Consider the following 22,461-nt stretch of genomic DNA (forward strand, 5'->3'; position numbering starts at 1 on the left):
GGAGTTTGGGTCTATACGTGAGTATTCATGTAAAGCCTCAGAGAGGCAGGTTAGGAACTCGCTGGGATTTTCAGTGGATCTCTGTGTGATTTCTCTAAGATTGTCATAATTGACTGACTTGTGAGTAGCCTTTTGGATACCGTGAAGTAGGTGTGTGATCATGTTATCCTGGCGATCTCAATCCCTGTGGCCAGCCTGGTAGTTCCAGTTTGGGTACATGCAAGGAACAGCAACAGCCACCTATTATTTTGAGCATGTATCTGAGCCACCATCCAGACCTGCTCCCTGTACATGGACTCAGACAATTCCTTCCATCCCCGCCACTTCAAGGAAGGGTTATAAAAAGCCAGAGCTGAGATGGGGTTACCTGATGAAGGGGGAGAAGGGGAGGAGTTGGGCTGAGGATGAGCATTTGGAGGCCAGGTGTGGGGAAGAGAGAGAAATGTGGAGGGCTGAAGGATCAGGAGATTGATCTGAGTCTGGAAGGAGAGGTCGAGCATGTGCTAGGAGAATTTGAGACATAGGACAGTTTTGACAGAGAGAAGAACGTGTTCAGAGATAGGAGAAGGCCTGAACAAGAAATCTCTACAGCTTTTGCCATTTTGGTGAGTGTCTAAATTGAGTGCCATCTTGTGCCACTGGGATTCATTGTAATGAGGTGTTTGAGTTTCAATGTCTCCCTGGAGGCCAAGAAATTGGCCAGGAGACAGCCCAAGGGTGTAGACCATGGAGGTTTGGATTGTGAGGATCCCATGTAGAGGGTGAGAAAGGGCAGTCAGTACTGGTAGAAGAAGAGTGCCAGCAAAGGCTGTCCCCTTTGGTGCCCACCTTCTTTTCAAGAGAAAAGCCACCAACCAGCTGGAGGAGCATCCTCCAATAGCTGGGGGACGTGAGAAGAGTTCCCTCGGCCCGGTGCCCAGGCTTCGTAGAGACCAAAGTTGTAGAATAGTTGGGGAACTGTAGAAGTAGGCAGGTCAGACCCACTGACTCACCTTGAATTGAGGCTGGTGTTGGATGTGTTGGTCTGAAACGGCACAAGTAGAGAGTCCCAGAGGCATCCGGTTTTGGCAGGTCTGGGAAGGGCAGCTGAGGGCCAATCACCCCAAGAGAGAGGTGATCGTCCACAATGTTGGCCAAAACCCTTCCCAGGTTTCGGCACCATAATGAAGGAAAGTGAGCCGAGATGCCGGGTACCGTTCAAGCTTTATTAAAAGGAAGAAAATCTGCTGGGCTGTGCTCAAGGTAGCAGGCACAGGGCTGTCCTGAAAAGGGGACAGCCCCAACAATGGGTTTGTGAGAGTTTATATTAGCTTTGGGGTGTGTAATGTATGGGGGAAGGGACCATTAGGTTGATGTAACTGGGTGGAGAACTGCGCTGATGCAGAACCCAGAAAGTTGTTTCTAAGTTAGAAGGCTTATCGTAAAGGGAAGCGGGGAGGAACTTGGTGCTGGAGTGGAAGATGAGGCCGGCGGCTGTTACGTGCTGGTGCTTTTTGTGTGCACAATGGCACTGGCCACGTCCAAAATCCGTCAGTTAGAAGATGGTCCAGGATGTTTAAGAATGCAAAACTCAGCAGTTCTATGATTTTAAAGTTACACCACTAGCTAAAGCCTTTTTCTAATTAGTTGCAAAATACCAGTACAAATTTGTTAGGAAAAAGAAATCAGTACTATTGCCATATTATTGTTGGTTCACGAAAAATCGGTTACCTGTAGACTTCCATGATAAACTCAGACAAAAGCAAATACCCACACTCTCCTCTGGAGAACAGTGGGCCAGCACTGGGGTGTGCAGCCACGTGGAGGCGAGTTTGCTCCTGGAGGTGGCGTTGTTTCTGGGGATGCCTCCTTTAGCACAGGCGGCTGCAGGCCACAGTGGCACCCAGAGCCCGCACAGTGGGAGTGGCTGGTGGTTATGATTAGCCTCTTGTGGGCAAAGCTGTTTGCTGCCTGGTGCTTTCTAAAGTGCTCCCCCCCACCCTCATTTTTTTTTAAAACAAAGAAAGAATTAAAAAACAAATAGCCTTCATTGGAGATAAGAGAAAATTATATCTTGAATTAAGCTTTTGTATTGTAACCAAATATTGTCTTAAAAAGCCCCAAGGAAAAATGCTTAGCTTTTATCTCTGAACTCTGAAAGGAGTATTCTGTCATTGTCTTTCTTTGGGGGTTAATCTGTTGCATGTCTTTAAAAGCTGTGAATGGATTTGGAGTGGTCAGATAGAGTTGTCTGGTCTAGGAAAGATGACCCGGGAGGGGCCGCTGCTCTCCTTCCCTCACCCTTTGTCTCCAGCACCTGCAGCCACTTCTCTCCCGTGAGAGGTGCTGGGGCCAGGGCCAGCCAGTCTGGATTCCCAGGGCTTTGGTCAATTTTGTGAACCTTGGGTTTTGGTCCTAATGTCTGCCAGAAGCTGTGGGCAGCTAGCATGGGCTAGGGGAACCTGGGGATTTCTCCTTCCCTCCCCCCTCCCCCATCACTTGTCTCTCTCTCTCTCCTACTACCCTCTCTCCTTCCCTCCCTATCTCTCCCTTCCTCTGCTTTGGACGCTCTAGAGTCCTAATAAGCATTTACATCCATAGGAGGGGGAAACATTACATCTCAAAGTGTAGTGACTTACATTTTGCTAACAGTACAATAAGTTAGCTGCTCTTGGGTAGAGTAGGGTAGAGTAATAGGGTAGACCACAGAGGGCCCGTGGTCTGGATTGGGTCCATGGTGCTGTGATGAGATGAAGCTGTAATGGGTGCTGATGACCATGCGTGCCCAGAGAAGAGCCTCAGGTTGTCAAGGAGTCTGGAGTCTGTGTGGCCAGGGTTCCTGTCCTGAGAACAGCCAGTGTCAGGCAGTGTGTGGCGCTGTGGGGCACACAAGCAGCAAGACAGACATCGCCTCCTGTGAGGGCTTGCTGTCTGGCTGGGAGACAGATTGTAAACAGCAGGTGTGGGGTTAACAGAGAGCTGCAGGGCACTGTGGGAACACAGGGGCTGCACCTTCAGACTTGGGAGGGGTGGTGGTCTTCAAGGGATTGGATGTGAAGACTCATTGAAGGATGAATGCAGCTCAGCCACTGGGGGTCAGCCAGACCCCAGCCAATTCAAGTCACCCCCGGCTGAGTTAGCCAGGGTCTGTCTGCGGCTCGGGAGGAGTCAACACATGGAGGTGAAGTGACCAGGCTACATTTTAGGAATCTTGACTTGTCTTAGTGTGGAGAAAGGGCTTAGTGCACAGGACTGGAAGCACAGGGAAGAGTTGGGAGGTGGTTTCAGTGGCACTCAAGATGTGGGTGGTCCAGAGTGCCAGGGAAGGACCAGTGGAAGATTCTCGGGATATTTTGTAGGTGGAAGCAAGAGGATTTGGTGATGGATTAGATTCACATTATAGGGGAACAGGCAGGAGTCAAGGGGGATCCTCAAGTTCCTGATCTGAGAAACCGGAGGGATTGAAGGCTGTTTTCACTCCAAGGGAGGAATGGGTTCCATTTGGGGCAAGTTGAATCAGACGTACCTGATGAAAATCTGCATCTGAAGCTCCTGAGGGAGGTCTGGTTAGAACTGTGATCACATAGGTGGGGACTGAAGCCACAGGCATCCAGGGTGTCTCATAGGAAGAATGTCTGGACCAGAACTAGCTTCATGGGGAGGCGGGGAAAGGGGCTGGTCGGGGAGGGTATGTTAGTCAGCTCAGGCTGCCATAACAAAGTACCCCAGACTGGGGCTTAAGCCACAGAGATGAATAATCTTGTGATTCTATAGGCTGAAAGTCCAAGATCAAGGTGTTGGCAGGGTTGGTTTCTCCTGAGGTCTCTCTCCTTGTCTGTAGACAGTATCTGTTCACTGTGTCCTCATGTGATCGTCCCTCTGCGCATGTCTGTGTCCTAATCTCTTCTTATGAGGACACCAATTCTATTGGATGAGGGCCCACCTCAGTTACCTCATTTTACGTTAATCACCTCTTTAAAGGTCCTGTCTCCGGACAGTCACATTCTGAGGTACTTACTAGGGGTTAGGGGTCCAACACGTGGATTTGGGTGGACACAATTCAGCCATGACAGGGACTAAAGCAGCAGCCATCAGTGGGAGAAAGCCAGGAGAGAGCAGAGTCAGGGCTGTGGAGGAGGGCCATTCCAAAAAGGGCAGAAGACGGCTCACTGGCTCGAGTGACAAGAGGTCCCTGCAGGCTGGTGAAGCAAGTGGGGTCCTGGGAAGACAGTAGTGATGGTGCAGAGAGAGGGGCCCCAGCCCCACGATGGCATGGATGGAGGCAACGTAGACAGTAGCCTCTGAGATGGGAAGATTCAGCCTTCCTGTCCATCGTTAGCAGGTGGGACCCCTAAGGAGCCTGGGGGTGCTGGGGCAGGTCACTCCCTGCAGCTGCTTTGTGGGCACAGGTGGCTCAGTGGGGACAGGCAGCTGAGCATTGGCCAGGAGAGGCTGCACTGCGATGGGGACAGTGGCCCAGGGCTGGGCTGTGGGGGCCGAGCTGGGGGGATGGCAGGTGGGCTCACATGTGTTGGGGACAGCAATGGAGGTGGAAAGAGTGGTCAGAGTGGATGTGAGAGCCTGAGGTAGATGCTGCCAGGGTGGTAGGGCCCAGGTGGCCACGTGAGGGGCAGTGTGTCATGCCCTGGGTGGAGGAATGACCACTCCAACTTGTGTTTTAAAATGACCTTCTGGGGTCTTGGGCAGCCAAGGTGGGGTGGGGCAGAGGGGAGCAGGCTGAGGTGGGGTACTAACAGCCACTGAGTGAGGTGGGGAGGGGACGGCAGGCTGGCATGTTGCAAGGCAACAGGTATAGTGTTTGCATGGTGTCTTTTTTGTGGTGTGGACTCTAGGGGCTCTGTCAGTGCTGGGATTTAGTGTTTCACTGAGCACCAGAGAATGTCTTCATTCTGAAAGGGTATAAATTGTTTTTTTCCTCCTAGAGAAGCCTAAATTATTTCAAGAGGGGTTCTCTAAGAGGTGGGATGGTTAAACTGCTGAATTGGATGGGTACTAGTAGTTTGTAGAATAAGTAGTTTCCTGAAAAAACTAGAAAATAATTTAAGTAGTGCATTTTTTTCTTTTGTAGATTACATATTATATTTATGTTCATCTTCTATTCATTGCCTTTATAAAGAAATATTGTTGGGGTCCTACTGTATTTTAGACCTTGTGTTAAGTAGCTTTAGGTACATCACATGACCTCTCTTAATCCTGTAACAACTCTGTGGGGTAGTAATTCTTTCTAATATATTGTTCCGTTTTTATAAATGAAGGACTGGGATCTCAGGGCCAGTAAAAGTGGTGGATATTTGAATCCAGTGGTTCAAAAGACCCTTGAAGCTGAGCTCTTAGCAACTACTCCATACTTAACATTTCTCATTGTCCAACGTACTACAAAATAATAGGACAGGATAGGAGATGTGCACTGTTTCTTGTTTTGTTGTCTATTCAATGAGTGTTCATTAAAACTAAATTGCAGGTACATACAAATGATTTATGTAACTTGGAAAATTATTGTGGTGTGTGTTCATTGTAGGAAAAATACCTAAAATATGTACAGATCCAAGAAAGAAAATACACTTAGGCTTACCCTCTAAAAGATAATAGTACTATTAAAATTTTGGTGACTATTTTTCCAGTCTTTTAAAAAGTAGTCTTTCAACTTGAAGTGAACTTTTTGGGTTTCATTACCTAAGTGATAATATCTGTATTGACAGGTTTCTACCATTAGTAATGGTTTTCTTTTTTCCCCTCACAAACCTAGGTACCAGTTGCTTTTATGTGTTTAGTTTATTAGATATGAGAGGTTAAGTTTTTTTCTTAACAGCTTTATTGAGATATAATTCACATACCATGCAATTCACCCATTTAAAGTGTACAATTCCGTGGTTTTTAGTGTATTCACAGAGTTGTGAATCCATCACCACAGCCAGTGTTAGAACATTCTCATCACCACAGGGGTCACGCCCCATCCTCTACGGAGGGTGACTAAGTTTTAAACTAAACTTAGATACGTGGTTGGTGTCTAATTCCTTTGCTCATGAAGAAAACATTAGTTAAAACTAAATTTGAGTTAGAATGGCCAAAACCCAGAACCCTGACAACACCAAATGCTGATGAAGATGTGCAGCAACAGAATCTCTCATCCATTGCTGGTGGGAATGCAAAATGGCACAGCTGCTTTGGAAGACAGTTTGTTGGATTCTTAGAAAACCAAACATACTCTCACCAATCTATCCAGCAATCAAGGTCATTGGTATTTACCCAAGTGAGGTGAAAACGTGTACACAAAAACCTGCACATGGATGTTTATGGCAGTGTTATTCATAATTTCTAAAACTTGGAAGCAACCAGGATGTCCTTCAGTGGGTGAATGGATACAAACTGTGGTACATCGAGACAATGAAGTATTATTCAGTGCAAAAAAAAAAAAGAGCTATCAAGCTGTGAAAAAACTTAAATACGTATCACTAAGTGAAAGAAGCTAATTGAAAAAGGCTACATATGGTATAATTCCAACAGTATGGAAAAGTCAACACTACAGAAACAGTAAAAGGATCAGTGATGGCTAGGAGTTAGGGGGAGGGTGGGGTGAATAGGTGGAGCACAGAGGATTTTTAGGGCAGAGAAACTACTCTGTATGGTACCATAATGGTGGATATATGTCATTATACATTTCTTCAAACCCATGGAATGTACAACTTCAGGAGTGAACCCTAATATAAACCATTGGCTGCAGGTGATGATAATGTGTCAGTGTAGGTCCATCACCTGTAACAAATGTGCCTCCCTGGTGGGGACGTTGGTAATGGGGGAGGCCGTGCACGTGTGGGGGCAGGGTATTTGGGAAGTCTCTGTACTTTCTGCTCATTTTGCTCTGAACCTAAAACTGCTCTAAATTAAGTCTGTTAAAAAGGAAACAAAACTGAATTGAGTCTCCATTCAAGATCGTGTCAATGCAGGCACAACTAGGGGAGACTTGAGGGAGTCTTGAATGGTTCATAGGCTCAGACTCTTTGCTGCTTAATAGCCTAAGATTCAGGCCTGGATGGTCCACCAGGCATGAGTGTCTACATAAACTTGAATTAGAATTAAACTGGAACAAGTCTGTCCTTGGTCATACAGGCCACCCCTCCAGTGCTCAGTAGCTGCGTATGACCTGAGGCTGTCCTGTTGGGCAGCGCAGAACATTTCCATTGTTGTGGAACGAACTCGGCAAGAAAGGCTCCAGACACTCGGGGGTTGGAGAGTCAGAAGGTATATTATGCATGCGGGACACAGATGAACTTTCTGTTCTGAAAGCCTTGGACCCTGAACATGAGTTTAACAGGGTTTTTGTAGGCAAGTTTAGCGGGATCCATAAGCTTAGGCTTAAACTTACATCTTAGACAAGCAGCTGCTGGTTTCAGCTCCTTCTCACCCACCTGACTTAGGTGAGCAGGCAAGATTACAGAGAGAAGCGGGGCAGGCAAGCAAGATTACAGAAACAGAAATGCTGGCAGGCAGTTGATTGTTAACTAGGCTGGGTTCTGGGGCCCTGGGAGATAAGCACATTTAAGTACAGAGGCATTTTACAAGTTAGCCAGAATTTAGTTTTGAATTTTCTTAACTCCGTCATCCTGGAAAGTGCCATCGGACAGCCCTGCTTCCAACAACAGCTTCTAAAGATTAGATTGTAAGGTAAATTACTCTTTCCTTTTTGCATACTGACATAAACTAAAATGGACTTGGCCATATTAAGTCATCATAATTAGAAATATAAGACTTATTAAACTTTTCTGTTTTATAGCTTGTTCCAGAAATTTGTGCTTAAGTTGATGAAACAATTAACTGATTACTGACAAGTTTCAATATTCAGATTGGTAATAAGTCAGTTGGTTCCACCAAGACAGTCCAGATGGCCCTGCTTAGAGGGAAACTGTGGTCTGAGTCCTGAGGCTCAAATGGCTGCTGCTGTTGGTCAGCGTGAGTGGCATCCCGTCAAGTGACCAACAAGGGGCTGTCCACTGAGCACATGCGATTCTGCAGTTTTCATGGGAGGTGTGGGTTGTTGGCCTAGGGGCAGTGTGCCTGGGAGGTTTCTTGGACCTTCCTCACTTAAACCTGCTGGTTACCCGTTGCTGCCTCCCGCCACACCCGCTGCTGACCTGGCTCCCCTTTGCGTGATCACCTTCCTTACGTCATGCTCTGCCCAGCCACCTCACATCCTCATATGTGTGATCTGGAAGCAAGCCAGTGCTCAGAGAATCAGTTTGCCAAGCAATCAGTTTAGCTAATGGCTGCTGAATTATAGATTCATCAAAAACTTTTTTAAAAAGTTAGTGTCATCTATAATTCATAGCACATTATATTGCATGAGATGCTTTCAGCAGCCTTTGAGCATTTTTTCACGTTTTTAAATTTTAGTTTTTTTTTTTTTTTACCTCTTCTATTATTTCAGCTAAATGGGGAATGGGAATTTCTTTTATGATTCAAATTGTGAGTGTTGTAAAAATTACCTAGGACCAAATTGCCTGATTCTGACAGCAACAAACTCTAAGGCTTAAACAACAGAAATGTATCGTCTCACAGTTCTGGAGGCTGGATGTCTGAGATGAAGTGTTGTCAGGGCCATGCTCCCTCTGGGGATCTAGGTAGATTCCTTCCTTGCCTCTTCTAGCTTCTGGTGGCTGCTGGCAGTCCTTGGCATTCCTTGGTTTGTGGGTGTGTCAGTGTCTGCCTCTGTTGTCCCGTGGCCTTCTCCCTGTGTGTCCCAATCCCCTGTTCTTATAAGAACACTGGATATATGGATTAGGGCCCACCTTACTCCGGTATAACCTTATTTAAACTAATTACATCTGCATCGACCAAATAAGGTCACCTAAACTACTGGGGTTAGGACTTCAATGTAGGAATTTGGGGGACACAATTCAACCCATTGTAGTGGTATCAGAGCTAAACTCAGGGCCCCCAACTTTAAGTTTTTCAAAGGCATTCTTCATTACTCTTCACCAAGGGACCGCGCATGGGGAATCTTGGTAGGTGCCATGAAGCCAAGGATTTCCAAGGCTCCCAAGGACCCAGAGCCCTGTCTGGAATGGAATGCACTCAGCAAACACCTGCCTTGTAAAGCTCAGTGTCCCGACACCTTGATGTGAGAACAGCAGTGTGCAGCCTCATGGTCTCATTGGGGCAGCGATCCAGGGCCCCTGTCAGGAAGGAATAGCCCAGCTCCAGCCAGCGGGCACCTGTGCAGCAGTGGTGGTTACTGCCACTAAGCACAGCTTCTCTTTTTGAGTTCTTGACATGGACAAAAATGTGAAAAGGCAATTTTTTTTTTTTTTTTTTTTGCTAGAACTGAATTCTATGAAGAATTTGTAATATATATGATCCCATAAGGTCTATATGATCATGCAGTGGAAATATTTTCATCACAGTTTAAAGAAGGCAGAGAAGTAGCTCTCACAGCAGTTTCTCACATTACTCTGGGCAAAAACAGAGATTGTCCAGAAATCCAAGTCCTGTGGTACTTTAGAGGTTCTCCAAGTGATGTGGAGTTTAAACTTTCAGAGGAGTTTCTTGATTGCTTTTATTCCACTTTGTCTATTGGGATTCTGCTCAAAGTTTCATTAGGGAAAAATGAGTGCTTTTAGCAAAAAAAAAAAAAAAAAGGTTTGAAACCCACTCTCCTGTTCATCATTCGTTCATTCATGCATTCACACAACAAGCATGTGTTGCGTGGTTGCTACATGTTTAGTGGTGAGACACGGTCCTTGTCCCCAAGAGCTTGAATGGTCTCCCCGGTGTTGTGTCAGGGCACAGGAGTGTGAGTCATCTCAGGTAATTCACATTGCATTTCTAGTGTAATCAGCCATGTTGCAGCCCAGGAAGCCGAGCAGAAGGGAGTACGGAGTAGACATTGGTATTTCATTCAGGGTGGCTTCCTGTAGAGAGCTGCCCCTGCCGACTGCTTTCCTTCCTGAAGACATTCAGGGGATATACATTCTTCCTGCGTGGAGAACAGGGGTTCAAGTCCCACAGTCTGTGTTTTGTCCCATCACAGATATTTAAGAGCCTATGTTGTGCCAGAGATTGACAGCTTTTCTTTATAAACAATTTTTATAAAATAACTTCTAGGTGCATTTCAAATGATCACTAATTGTTAAAGTTCAGTTATAGTCTAATTTCTGAAGAGGGTGGTTGACCAAAGAAAACTCTAGCATGTGCTCCTGAGTCACCGTTCATTTGAATCTGAGCATGTGCGTGGCATGGCCTGTTATGTTGCTAAGTCAAAACATAAACGTTTCTTGCCCCTCATTTTTGGCAGCACATTTAATTGGCATTATTTTACTGTAATATTTATCTGCAAACATGAATTTAAGGAGATGATAACAATTGTATTTGGAAAATATTCTGGAAAATGATTTTATTTTTTGCTAAGAGATTTATTGCTCTAAAATGTTCACAAGTTTATGTTAATAAATTGATTACTTAATGAAACAGCAAAAAAAAAAAAAAACCCTTCTAAAATACGTATTATTTATTGTCACTTGGGGCACAGTAAGAGGTGGTTAGAAAGCACATAAATTAACAGGTCTATAATAGTGAAAGTAGTGGTGTTCTCCACTTCCAACTCTCTTCCCTTGGCTTAAATTCAAAATTGTATGGTAGACTTTCATGTGTATCTACTAGGAAATGGGTGAAGCTTTTGGTAGATATTGGTGATTTACCATCCAGAAGGGCACCAGCATGCACTCTTGTATCAGAATTATATATTTTTTAAAAAGAATATTTTTCTGAATTCTCTTCTTGATTCCATTAAAATATTTGTCATGATCATACTTTTAAAACTTTTAAAATGGTAGGTGGAAAGTAATGTCAGAATGCTCTTTGGGACCCCTTGTGTGTGTTGGGCAGGTGGGGGTCTCGCCCTCCTGGGCCCTTGCTGGGAGGCCCTCCTGCCCCTGAAGGCAGAGGAGGAAGGGGCTCAGTTCACCTTTCTTCAGACTTGGCTCCTCTCCTCATTCATGGGTGACCTGAAAACCTGTTTCCTTCAGAAGGCCCTCTTAGAATGTATTACTGATATAGAAGATTCCAGGGAAAAATAAGCACCTCAGATTTAAAGCAGTCTTCTTTTTTAGACAATCAGAGTTCATCTGGACCCAGGAGGCTCAACTGGAAAGAGTCTAGAGTGACTCAAGTAGGAACATCTTTGCAGATTTTCCTCCCTAGAAATTGCTCCACCCCCAAAACCTTAGTTTGGAGCATCCCACCCCAGCGTCGCCCCTAGTCGAGCAGTTCCTGTGCTGTCTGCTGCCCACATTGGTCGTCCTGCCTGTCCATGTCTTACTGCCCCTTCACGTGCCGCGGGTCCCGCCTCAGTTCTCAGGTGTTTCTCACTGTCCCTACACCCCAGCGCTCTCCCCTCACTCCTTCTCAGGTCCGGTTTGGCAGTGCCCCCACCTCGCAGCTCTGCATCTCCCTCTCTGAGCTGCACCTAGCAGATGAGAACCACTTACTGGGCTGACGGTGTGGTAGAGGATGAAGCATCACACTCTTTACTTTTGGAAATAATTTCTGACACCCATGGTCCCTCCCTGGAATCCTTTTCCTTTTTCAAGTCAACATAGCCTCATTTGTGTCTAAGACGCTTGGATATTGCTGGTGCAGGCCCTGTCCCGAGGTAGAGATGAGCTTCAGTGGACCTTGCGGTATGGTTGGAGGGGACAGGTTTTCTCGGTGACAGTGTGCTGGGATGATGCACCCTTGCCCACCTGGGAACAGAGGGGAGCTGACCCTCCTTCTGCCCTTTCTTACAGCCCTGATGCCATCCCTGGAATTCACCCCACCTGAGCCTCGGCCTGGAATGGAAGAGATGAGGCTCTGTGCCCCAGACCAGGGGTGGGGTAGGGAGGACACAGGGGTCTCCGAGCAACCTCTTATCCCCCTCATCATCTGCCACCAAGAAATACCTACCTCCACACAAGGTGTGCCCCTGACTCAGTGTTTTCATTGGCTTAGTTCTCAGAGAACTTAACCGTATTCTAAGTCTGTACATCCCGCACAAGTTCCTTTTAAAATACTTAAAGGCACGTGTGACTTGGTTACTTTTTCTGACATTGAGAAGTGAATGGGTGCATGAGAACAGTGGGCGTGTGTGTCAGCAGAATCATGTGACAGTGTGGCTCAGCTGGAACGTTCTGTGGCTGCAGGAAGCCAAGTCCTCACCCGCAGATGCAGCAGGGAGGGGCCACTCTTCATCAGGATGGTTTGCTCGGCAGGTCCTTAACCCTGAGGTCACCAGTTTCCAGGTCATTTTCCCATGCTCTCTTTCCTGGGTGCATCCGTCTGCTAGTTCATTACAAAGTTGTTATGGGTGCCTGCTGAGGGTCCTGAAAGAGACCCCCACCCTTCCCTGGGAGTGGGCAGGAATGTGTCTTAACCTCTGCCATCTTCCTGGGGGTGATGTCCAGCCTCACACAGAGTACCTCCTTGGGAAAATGACTGATTTTCTAGAACATCCCATTCAACATGGCAGAATAAGTTATAAACTAGATGGGTTATGACTTAAGAAAAAGGGGACTTTCCCAAATTCTGACCTTTGTGCTGCCAGCGTTGAGGGGATTTGAAGCAGGAGAGGCTCCTGCTCTCCCTGTGGGGGGTCCACACCCATCCTAGCTGCTCCAGTGCCTTGTCCTTGTTACTAGCACTTGTGACCGGTGCAGGAACAGGCACTCTCCATCCCAGGACCTAGCCCTGGCATCACCATCTCTGCACCGTTTGTGGGCAAAGTGTACGGGGATATGGGATCCATCCCTGTGGATAACCCCCTGAGATGGGGGCCAACCAGCCTATTTTTAGATAAGAAAAGCATCAAGTGGAAGGTAGAGAGTTGATGCCGAGAGTGGCAGGTAGATATGGTGCCAGGTAGAGGAGGGGTGACTCGTTTCTGTGTTCCAGGAGCTTTGAGAGGGGCCTGGGGGAGTAGGTGTGCTATGGACAGGGAGGGGCTGGTGTCCCCTGCTGTTCCAGTGGGAAGGGAATGAACCAAGTGGGGGTAGGGACCTACAGGCTTGTGCAGAACCCATTGAGTAACTGAGTGCGGTTGGACTTTCCACCAAAGGTTGCCTTTTGCATCATTTTTCCTTTTCTTTCTTTTTTCCCTTTTACCTTTGGCCACCTAGACATTTGTTGGCACTGAAGGTGAGCATTTCTGCCTGTGCATTCAGTGAGAAGTTTCAGGTCGGTGACTCTCTCAGGGTGACTTCCTGGTGCTCACGGGACAGGTATTCTCTGGTGACACAGACAGTTCTGCACGTTCACATTCCATGTTCTCTGTCATTTACTGTCTAGTATGAAATAGCTGTGGGAAAAATAGGGTTGAGTTAGTTTGTTAGAAATAAAATATTTATAAAGATAGTTGATTAAGTATTTTTATATATAATATACACAAACTCAAGTAGACATAGAGGATTTTAATGCTAGGGTGTGCATTTTTTCCCCTGAAAAAACTTTTTGAAGAAAATGACCCTCTACTGATTTGAGATTATAGCAAATAGTGTTCTGGTCTTTAAAAAATAAATTCAGCTAACTTTTCTTTTAAAAGTCTGCATGACAGATCTTATTGTTTGTGACGTAAAATGCATTATATTGTCAAATCTTTGCGTCCCCTGCTTTTCCAGCTGTGAATTGTAGGTTATAATAAAAGGAAATAAAAAAATTCTGACCCCAAATTCTAATGACATATATTTTTCCCAGTAAAAAGATTAACTACAAGTATGACGTAGAGTACTTAGTCAGTGTCTCTGGCTCTGTGTGTGTGTATATGGTCTTTTTTTGGTATTTGTCTTTTTACAGGAATGTACAAATCGTTGTGCTGTTAATAAAGGCTAACACTGTAATTTATGTTTTCTTTAACTTTAGAAAATGAAGTAAAATATGATAGTAATAATAATGAAGAGGAGGAGGGAGAACAATTTGACTTTGACAGTGGAGATGAAATTCCTGAAGCCGATAGACAAGCCCCCTCTGGCCCCGAGGCGAGAAACACTGAAGCCAGTGAAGCCGCCTTCCCTGCAGGTGCGTCCCCGGCCACCCCGTGGGGCTGGTGCTGTCATCTTCAGGCGCTCACTGATTTTTCTCCTCTTCTTACCTCCTGATTGCAAAATTATAGGGAAAGGTCAATTTCTAGGAGTGAGAGATTTATGATTCTTCTGTGATGTAACTGAAATTACTTAATTCACGTTTGGCTGGGTTTCTTTGGACTGTTTTCCGCAGTTCTCAATCTTGTCGCTCTACCTCAGTATTTACATTTTGGAGAGAAAAGTATTGCTATTTTCTAATAAAAATTGCCTCATCATTATTATATCACTATGTCACATTAAACATTCAAAACAATGCCATTGGAGATGAATTAACAGTAAAGGTTTCTATTTTTAACCCTGGAGGGGGGATTTGGGTGCTTTTATTCACTGACCAGATGGACTGCTTAGACCATACTGTAGTCAGGGGACCAGCATTGGGTTTCTTTGTCCATAGCAAAAAGTCTAGGTGTGGTTCACAATTCCTCTGCCTCTGGCAGCTTCTCACTTATTCATCTCACTGGGTAAGCTGTCTTGGGAGCTGCCAGGCTGTGCCTGTCTCACCTGTGCACAGAGGTGGCACTGACCTAACTGATTCCCAGAGAACCTTTCTCCAAGGGCATTCCCTCCAAGTCCCCCTGTGTAGACAGTGGCCTCACAGCCTCCTTCAATGACCTGGAATGTCCAGGGGGTCCTAGTGTTAGAGCGTGGGGGATCACCACCTTCTCCTTGCCTGCACTCTGGGAGAGAAGGTCCACTGGGCACTGGACGGTGTGTTTGCTGATTTGTTTTTTTCCATCCTCCAGGAGGTGAGAATGGAACAGCAACAGAAACCATGGCAGGGGTGGAGCCTGTTAAACTCGTGGTCCCAACGAAAGTGAACCCGTATTCCGTCATTGACATCACGCCGTTCCAGGAAGAGCAGCCCCCAACCCCAGCCCCGGATGCCGAGGAGGAGGCCGTGAACCTCACACACGTGCCCAGTGGGTACTCGGTGCCGGTGCCCTGTGGCTACGCCGTCCCCTCCAGCTTGCCCCTCCTGCTGCCCGCCTACTCCAGCCCAGTCATCCTCCGCGCCGCGTCCCTAGAGGAAGAAGGTAATGCCGCCCCTGATGTCTGTGCCTGATCTTCTCTTCTCCCCTGTCATCAGTGTGTGTTTGCAAAGTGGGAAAATGAACCCCAAATTAATTTTCTTCTATGACAGGAACACAATTAAGGAAAGGTATCAGAATTATTGTTTGGAAAAAAAATTTTTTTGGATCCACAAATTTCTTTTCTTTTTTTTAAAAAAATAATTTATTATACATATATGTAGGGTACAAAGTTGGTTTTCATTAGTTGTGTATAATGTGTGATGGTTGGATCAAGATAGTGTTTGGAAAATTTTGAAATAAGGTCTGATCCCAAGTGTGTTGCCTCCTCTTGTTGGGGAGGACTTGTGTGAACTCTACTCCATTTCCTGGCGCTGGCCACCAAGTGTTCAGCAAACCTTGTGCACTTTCTTTGGCATTTATCATTTATTTTGCTAAGTGGTAGTTATGTTTGTATATGTTCTGATGTCATCTACTAATACATAAACTCAGGCTCCTTGAGGTCAGCTGTCTTCATCCATGGAACAAGGAAGGAGAGAGAAGGGCTGAGAAGGGGCTCCCTCTCTCCTTGCAAAACTTTTTCTCCTCAAGAGAGGGGACCTGGGAGATGTCCAGCGGGCATGCTGGGAAGCCAGCAATGGATGGTCAGAGGATCCTCGGGAAACCAGCACACATAGGAGTGGTGTGGAGGTGGGGAGGCGAGAACAGCAAGAGGAGCTGCTCCCTGTCCCTCCAGCCACACCCAGGGCGCTGAGTCAGGAGCACTGATGAACACATAGGCATTTTGTTCACCTCACTGACCTCGTGTCCTCAGCTCTGAAGGGGCATTGGTTTAGAATCTCTGCTTTCACCTTCTCTAGTGAGGAGGAGCCACCGCATGCCTTCAAGTGGCCTGGTTGTCAAAGCCTGTTCTCTGTTATCTCTCCCTGTGATCCTTGGTTGTGTCCTTCGGGCATCAGCTGTTTCTGCAGAGCTTTATATTTCAGGTTTGGAAGGAGAGTGTGCGAGCCCCCGTTGCTAGGCCTGCTGCAGGCCCAGGTGCCAAGAGCACAGCTGCAAGTGCAGAACTGTTCCTCCTGCAGAAGCAGTGCTTGTCACATTCATAGCTGACCCAGTCAAAGAGTCTTGGCTGAATTTTTCTCTCTCTCACCTAAGTCTATCTGTTACCTTTCCCAAGACACACCATAGGAATCCCCCGGGTATGTGAAATGTTCTTCTGATGGAAGAAAGTGGCATCTGGGGTGACTGGCCTTTTGGAAACAGAACTGTAATTTGTGTGAAGACTTCAATAAAAAGCTCCTTTCTTTTCCAGTTAATAACAATTGAGATAAAAATCTTCTTTAAACAAAAATCATGAGTGTGAATTTTGGAAACCATAGAAGGTTTTTAGGATAGATGTTTTCCCATGTGTTTTCATGTTGAAGCTGGCAATAATCCTGGGAATTTACCACGATCCGTAATAGTATTCTTATTCTATAACCTTAGAGAGTAAGAGCCATCTAAAAAAAAGAAAGTGTGGATTATGGAGACTTTGTACTTAAGGAAAATATATTTATTTTAAAGTAATTTGCTTATTTTAAAATTATTTTATTAAGTACTTGAACATCATTTAAAGTAATTTATTTTAAAAAATAATTCAGCATAATTTTAAAATAATTTGCTTATTTTTATGCTGTCAACCTAGAGCCAGTAATAAAACTCTATCACAATAAACACTATTGTCAGTCCCAGAATCAAAGAACAAATGTGTCTGTCTTTTGATTCTTCAAAGAGTACACCAACCTCTTTCCTGACATGGCAGTAAAGCGTGGATTTTGGCGTCGGGCCTGGGTTCAAAGCCCGTGTAACACTGGCTTCTTAGCTGTCTGTGCCCTGTGGACCCCCCTGGCGATGGGGCGGCCGCCTTGCTTTGCAGGGCTGTCCTAGGAGGCACGTCCCAGTAGCAGGAGGTGGTTTCTTTTCCAGAGCCCCACCTGGAACTCAAGCCCGGACTTGCAGGAATAGCCAGATTCCATTATTTTCCTTGCTGTCCAAAGCCAGTTCTGAAGAGCAGCTTCTGAGGCAGGTCCTGCTTTTGTCCGTTAGTGTGTTAGTGTCCTCTGATGGCTAGAGAACTCAGTGTCTGCATCTAGGATTAACGATAAGCATGCAGTTGATACGACTGGGGGAGAGCTTCCTGGTGAGCATGTTCACCTTCTAGTGACCTTCCATTTAAAGGTCCTGTGTTTTGGTGAACACTCAATTTGAGTGCATCTGTTTTCCTTAAAGGAGGAGCCTGAGGAAGGAAGAATTCCTGGTGGGGCGGCTGCGAGAACGCGCGCATAGATTGCAGTTAGGGATGGGGGCCAGAGCCCTGCCCACCAGACCTGAGCTCTTGACCCACTCTCTGCAGAAGCAATTCACTCTGTAAAGTGTGTCCACTGCCAATCAACATGTTCTGTCTCTGTCTACCTTGTGGAATAATTTTGTCTTTTGAGGGGTCGTTTGGATGATTCTTTGAGGCAATGTAGTGTGGTGGGAAGAGCAATTTTTGGAGTGGGCGGATTTGATTTCCAATCCTGACCCTGCCTCTGACCTGATGTGTGGCCCTTGGAAAGGTGCCTAACTTTTCTCTGCCTGAAAAACCAAACAAGTTAATGCCTATAGAATTACTGGTGTGCTACCCAGCAGATCCCCACCATTCAGCAGCTTGTGTCTGTTACAATTTGGCCTCTGGCTATGTGGCAGAAACTAATGTGACCAGGAGACCATTTTTATTGGTGAGATCTCCAACCTAATTACTCTGAGCTCAGCTTCCCTGGACTTTGAGTCAACTGTCAAGCAGTTTGAAAGCAGTTAAGGACTGCTGCTTACCCATAAGATAAACCCCTTTTAGAAGGCGTCTTGTGGACAGCTTTGCTAATGTAGTCATGAACAACCAGCCACTGGCTGAGCATGGTCAACTGACCTTCCCCATGTCAATTCTCAGGGCCATGCTGAGGGGCTGGACAGAGTCCATCAAAAGACCAAGTGGGTCATGCCCGCAATAACATTCTTTTCCCATCTCCCCTCTGTTGCCTTCTGAAGTGGGAAGGTCTCTTCCCTCTTCTACACACGCACCTCAGGCTGTTCTTTGATTGTCTAAATTTGTATTCCACCTGCATGAAATGTATGGAGAGCCTGCACTGTGGAGCTCACCACTTATCTTAGTAAAATAGAACAGAGATGGGAGGAAAACACCAATGAGATAGGACTTGTGAGATGGGCACTTGTGTGTGTGAGTGTGTGTGTAAAAGTTTGGTTGTCAAATATCCCAAGCTTAACTGTTTCTCCCTTGGAAATCTTTTGAGTTTGCCAGGGTGACACACCTTCAAATAAATCACACTCATAATTTCCCATGAAAACTTAAGAGATGGGAGAGATTACAGTGTATTATGTTTCTTTCTAACTCTAGCCTGATTTATTTGGGTGCCTGTGTGTTTTATTTCTAGCTGTTTCATAAGACCTTGGGATATCACATGTTACTATAATCCTGTTTGAATACATTTTACCTAAAAGCTCAAAAATTTTAAGCTTATCAGTTAATCATCTTTATTCTAAGATAAGCATGTTGTTGATAAGAAAGGGAAATATGAAATCATTTTAAGGGTAAAAAATCAACTTCATAAACTTTTTTGTCAGGCTTAAAACAATGTCAATTTTTTTTCTTTTCTAGCTGAAACACCAGAAGTTGCAGAAGATCACCAGTTTAATTCTTTAAGTTCTGAGGACCCTCCAAATAGGTATCTTCATTAATTTTACACATACATTCTGAATTCATGCCTTTTCCCTGAAGTGTTGGATATGGTGTTCCTGATGTGCTCTCCCGCCCAGTGGCGGTGTTGGGTTGTCCCTTCCTCACCTCCCCTGTGGGTGTGGGCTGCCCCAGGCCTCCTTTCCTGCCTCAGGCATCTCCCTTTTCACCAAGCAGGTTGGTTAAAAGATGTCCCCTTTGTACATGCAGGGTCAGCAAAAGCAGAGGGAGAGGATGGGAAGAGCTGAGTGTTATTTCAAGCATCAAGATGTAGTGGCCAGAGCTTGGCCATGAATCCTTGGCCCTGTTGCTGGTTGTTTTTTTCACTCACTTTTTTTTTTCCATTCAGTCATTAAGGCTGGCTTTTTAAATGGTTAAAGTATCGCTTATGTGAAAGCCTTTAAAAAATAAATAGGATTTCTGGGGAAAAGTACAAGGGTACTATAGAAAGTTCATGGAAAGATTCATATTTCTTTTAATTCTGTTTTTCCACACACTTTTTAGGTACCTCGTACTCACTTCACAAGAATTTGCTTTCCAGTTTAAAATCAGAATTATGTCACAAAGTAGATCCAGCCAAGACCCTTTATTAGAAATCACAATTCTGTATATAACTAAATATTAGATCGCAATGGCATGTGATCATTGGCAATCTAAAACTGATTGTGAAAAATATGTCCACGGAAAGGACGGGTTTTTTGAAGAAAGAATATAAAATGTCGTGTGATGATAACCTCAAATGATTTTCGAAAGTATGACATTTTTTAAACATATGGAAACATTCAGGAATAATTTAAAATAGCATTTATATTTGCTTCAGGTTTTCTCTTATTCTTTTTGTGGTAACTTTTTGTTTTGATCTAATTTCAAACTTAGAAAGTACGAGAATACTCCTTTTTTATGTGATAAAGTCTTTGAGTACAGAGACTGTATCTTACTCTTCAGACCCATCCACAGCACAGCATGTTGTGCATCACAACCTGGAGTAGCTGCCGTGTCTTTATCTGGACATTTGCTTTTGCCCTTCATCCTCAAAATCATGGCTCGTTAGGACTTTTAGCAAAATAGATAACAAGAGAGAGAGACCGTGAACTGCGAAGGCATCTGCTCTCACCAGTTACTCTGAAAATGTGGCATCGGATTGTCATGTAATTCGATTTTAATTATTATTTTCTTCCATATGTAAGTTTTTCAGAGCTTTCTGTATGTGTCTCTAGCTGCTTACCCTATTTCCAGTCTCTTTTCCTTCAAGTTAATGTTTTTACACTGCTTCTTGGTTTATCCTAATAAAATGCTCCTAGCAGGAGTAGGCTTCATGAAGCCTAATTGCTACTCTGTACGTTTTGTCAGCAACTGTGCCTCTCACAGAGGCAATGCTCAGTTTGTGGACAGAATCTGATTGTGAAAATATTCTGAATAAAACATTCCGATGGCTTCCCACTACCTACAGGATAAAACCCCAGTCCCTGTTTATGTGAGACACTATGATTGGTCCTATGACCATCACACTATAGACACACAACCATTTTTTATTTTGGGTGGTCTGTATCTGTCTCACTAACCTGTTACTGGAGGCATAGAAGGCCCATATCTCACTTGGGGGTGTCTCTACACCCAGCATCATCTGGGGCACATAAGAGGCCCTTAAAGAGGCTGACGAAACATGGAGAACAACTCAGGCCTTCTGCTGCAGGCACTATATTTATACTCTGTTCCCGTCATGCCAGATACTGTGCTGTGTGTGTATAGTGGACATTCAAAAGCACTTATTTATAGAGAGTTATGAATGAAAATTTGAACTTGGGATTTCCTGTAATAATACCTGGGAAAGTATACAATTTGCATGCATAGTAGCACATGCACACATGCATCTATGTACACATATACCCCTTGTGGGGCATTGAATATTGGGGGTGTTTCTCGATATTCTGATTTTATGGTTTGTTTTCTTTAAGTGAAGATCAAGTCAATAAAGAGGACAGTGCCCTTGCCCGATGGGTTGCGGATCCTGCCAATACAGCCTGGATGGAGAGTAAGTCCTGCTGACCGCCAGGAGCTTGAAGCCTCACTGAGCTTGTACAGACATGACTAGTAGAGGGACAGTGTCATGTCCTAGATCAGATCTAAAACCTTAAAAATATATTCATTTACTTAGAATATTAGCAAAAGCTGAATATGAAGTTATTTCAAAAAGTTGATGAAACCAATTGTATTACCTTTCAGTTCTGTTTTTCCAGGAACGTTTTGAAGTGCCCTCATATGTAAGAATTTCCCTGGGGCTCTCTGAAGCCCTTCATTTCCTATCAGGCTATCAGCTTTCTCCAACCAAGCACCTATCTCTCTTGATTGTTTCTTTCAAGTACAGATTTTGTTTTTGTTACAATAGCTACAGATTGGGGAGGCCACAGTCAGCCACTCAGTGTTGAGACATTGGCGGAGTGATCTTGCTTCAGTTCTCCAGCAAGGTGCTTTGTCATGGTCCCATTTTTGAATGGTGGGTGCATGGTTGCTGCCAACCCACTGCCAACCGGTGCCCCAGATCTTCTCTTCCATGTGTGGTTTGAAAGGCTGAAATATTTTTAGCAAGATTTGTATTTTAATTTTCATAAAAAAAGCAAAGATTACTTTCCCAATTATACCTTTTATTATCAATTGGCTTGCTAATTTCTCTGTAATTGCTTTATCTGATTGACTTACAAGGTAAATCATCTTAGTTATCTCCTAATTATTAAATTATCTACTGGATAATTTCATTCTGGTTTTAATTATGACTTTGTCAAAACAAATATCTTAGTGTAATTAGACAATTCTGTTAGGGAGCTATTAAATCAGGATCATTACAGGATGAAATTACTGTCTTGCCATTTATCAGCACCACACTCTCCCGAGTGAGCCACAGGCCGGCCCCCTGTCTTGCCATTTACCAGCAGTTTTATTTCCAAAGTAAAATTTGTTTGAATTCTCCCCTTACTCATTTTTATTATTCAGGTGATAGTTAATTAGAATAACTATATTTGAAAGTAAGTTCTGTAAACTAGCAGTTTCTCAATATTATCTATCAGGAATAGAAATATTTACTGTGGTTGCAGTTAATAAATGTTATTAAAAGAGAGTGAACATCTGTATTAGAACTTGACAGCCGCAACAGATAAGGAATTTTCCTGAATTTACATTTCCCCCTGATAATATGGGGATAGTAACCATGGGTGAACGTGAGGGGAAGTGTTCAGTTTTATTTATTTCATTTCTTTTTTGGATTGCTTAGTAAGTATTTATCTTTATGGTTTTCAGTACAGTAATACATTGTAGTTTGAGCATTCTCTTGCTGAGGGGCTAACACCAATAAATGAATAGTTTGGAAAATTAATTTAAAAGGTCCTTTTGTGAAATGGATTTCCGTATGAAGCATGTAACTTTTACAAATATTTTTTAAAATTTCAAGTTCATTGCTATACTTCTGTGTTCATCTTACACAGTGTATACTATTTGGCCTGTGGAGGACTCCCCAGCCAACCTTTTTAAGAAAATTGTTACAATCTCACAGGCACTGATGTTT

At 44.5% G+C, this 22,461-nt stretch overlaps 1 protein-coding gene across 4 annotated transcripts in view; it reads left to right on the plus strand.

The window, feature by feature from the left end:
* The window catches only part of ARHGEF10 (Rho guanine nucleotide exchange factor 10), a 152,778-nt gene that overhangs the window by 26,565 nt on the left and 103,752 nt on the right, over positions 1-22,461 (plus strand). For all 4 annotated transcript variants that reach the window (XM_063090107.1, XM_063090094.1, XM_063090100.1 and 1 more), the window contains exons 3-6: positions 13,885-14,040; positions 14,849-15,139; positions 18,828-18,894; positions 20,861-20,937. In XM_063090107.1, the coding sequence (XP_062946177.1) occupies positions 13,885-14,040; positions 14,849-15,139; positions 18,828-18,894; positions 20,861-20,937 (591 nt within the window). The remainder of the gene's footprint in view (positions 1-13,884; positions 14,041-14,848; positions 15,140-18,827; positions 18,895-20,860; positions 20,938-22,461) is intronic.

The sequence above is a fragment of the Cynocephalus volans genome, chromosome 1 (genome assembly GCF_027409185.1).
Source record: "Cynocephalus volans isolate mCynVol1 chromosome 1, mCynVol1.pri, whole genome shotgun sequence".
Taxonomy (NCBI): Eukaryota; Metazoa; Chordata; class Mammalia; order Dermoptera; family Cynocephalidae; genus Cynocephalus; species Cynocephalus volans.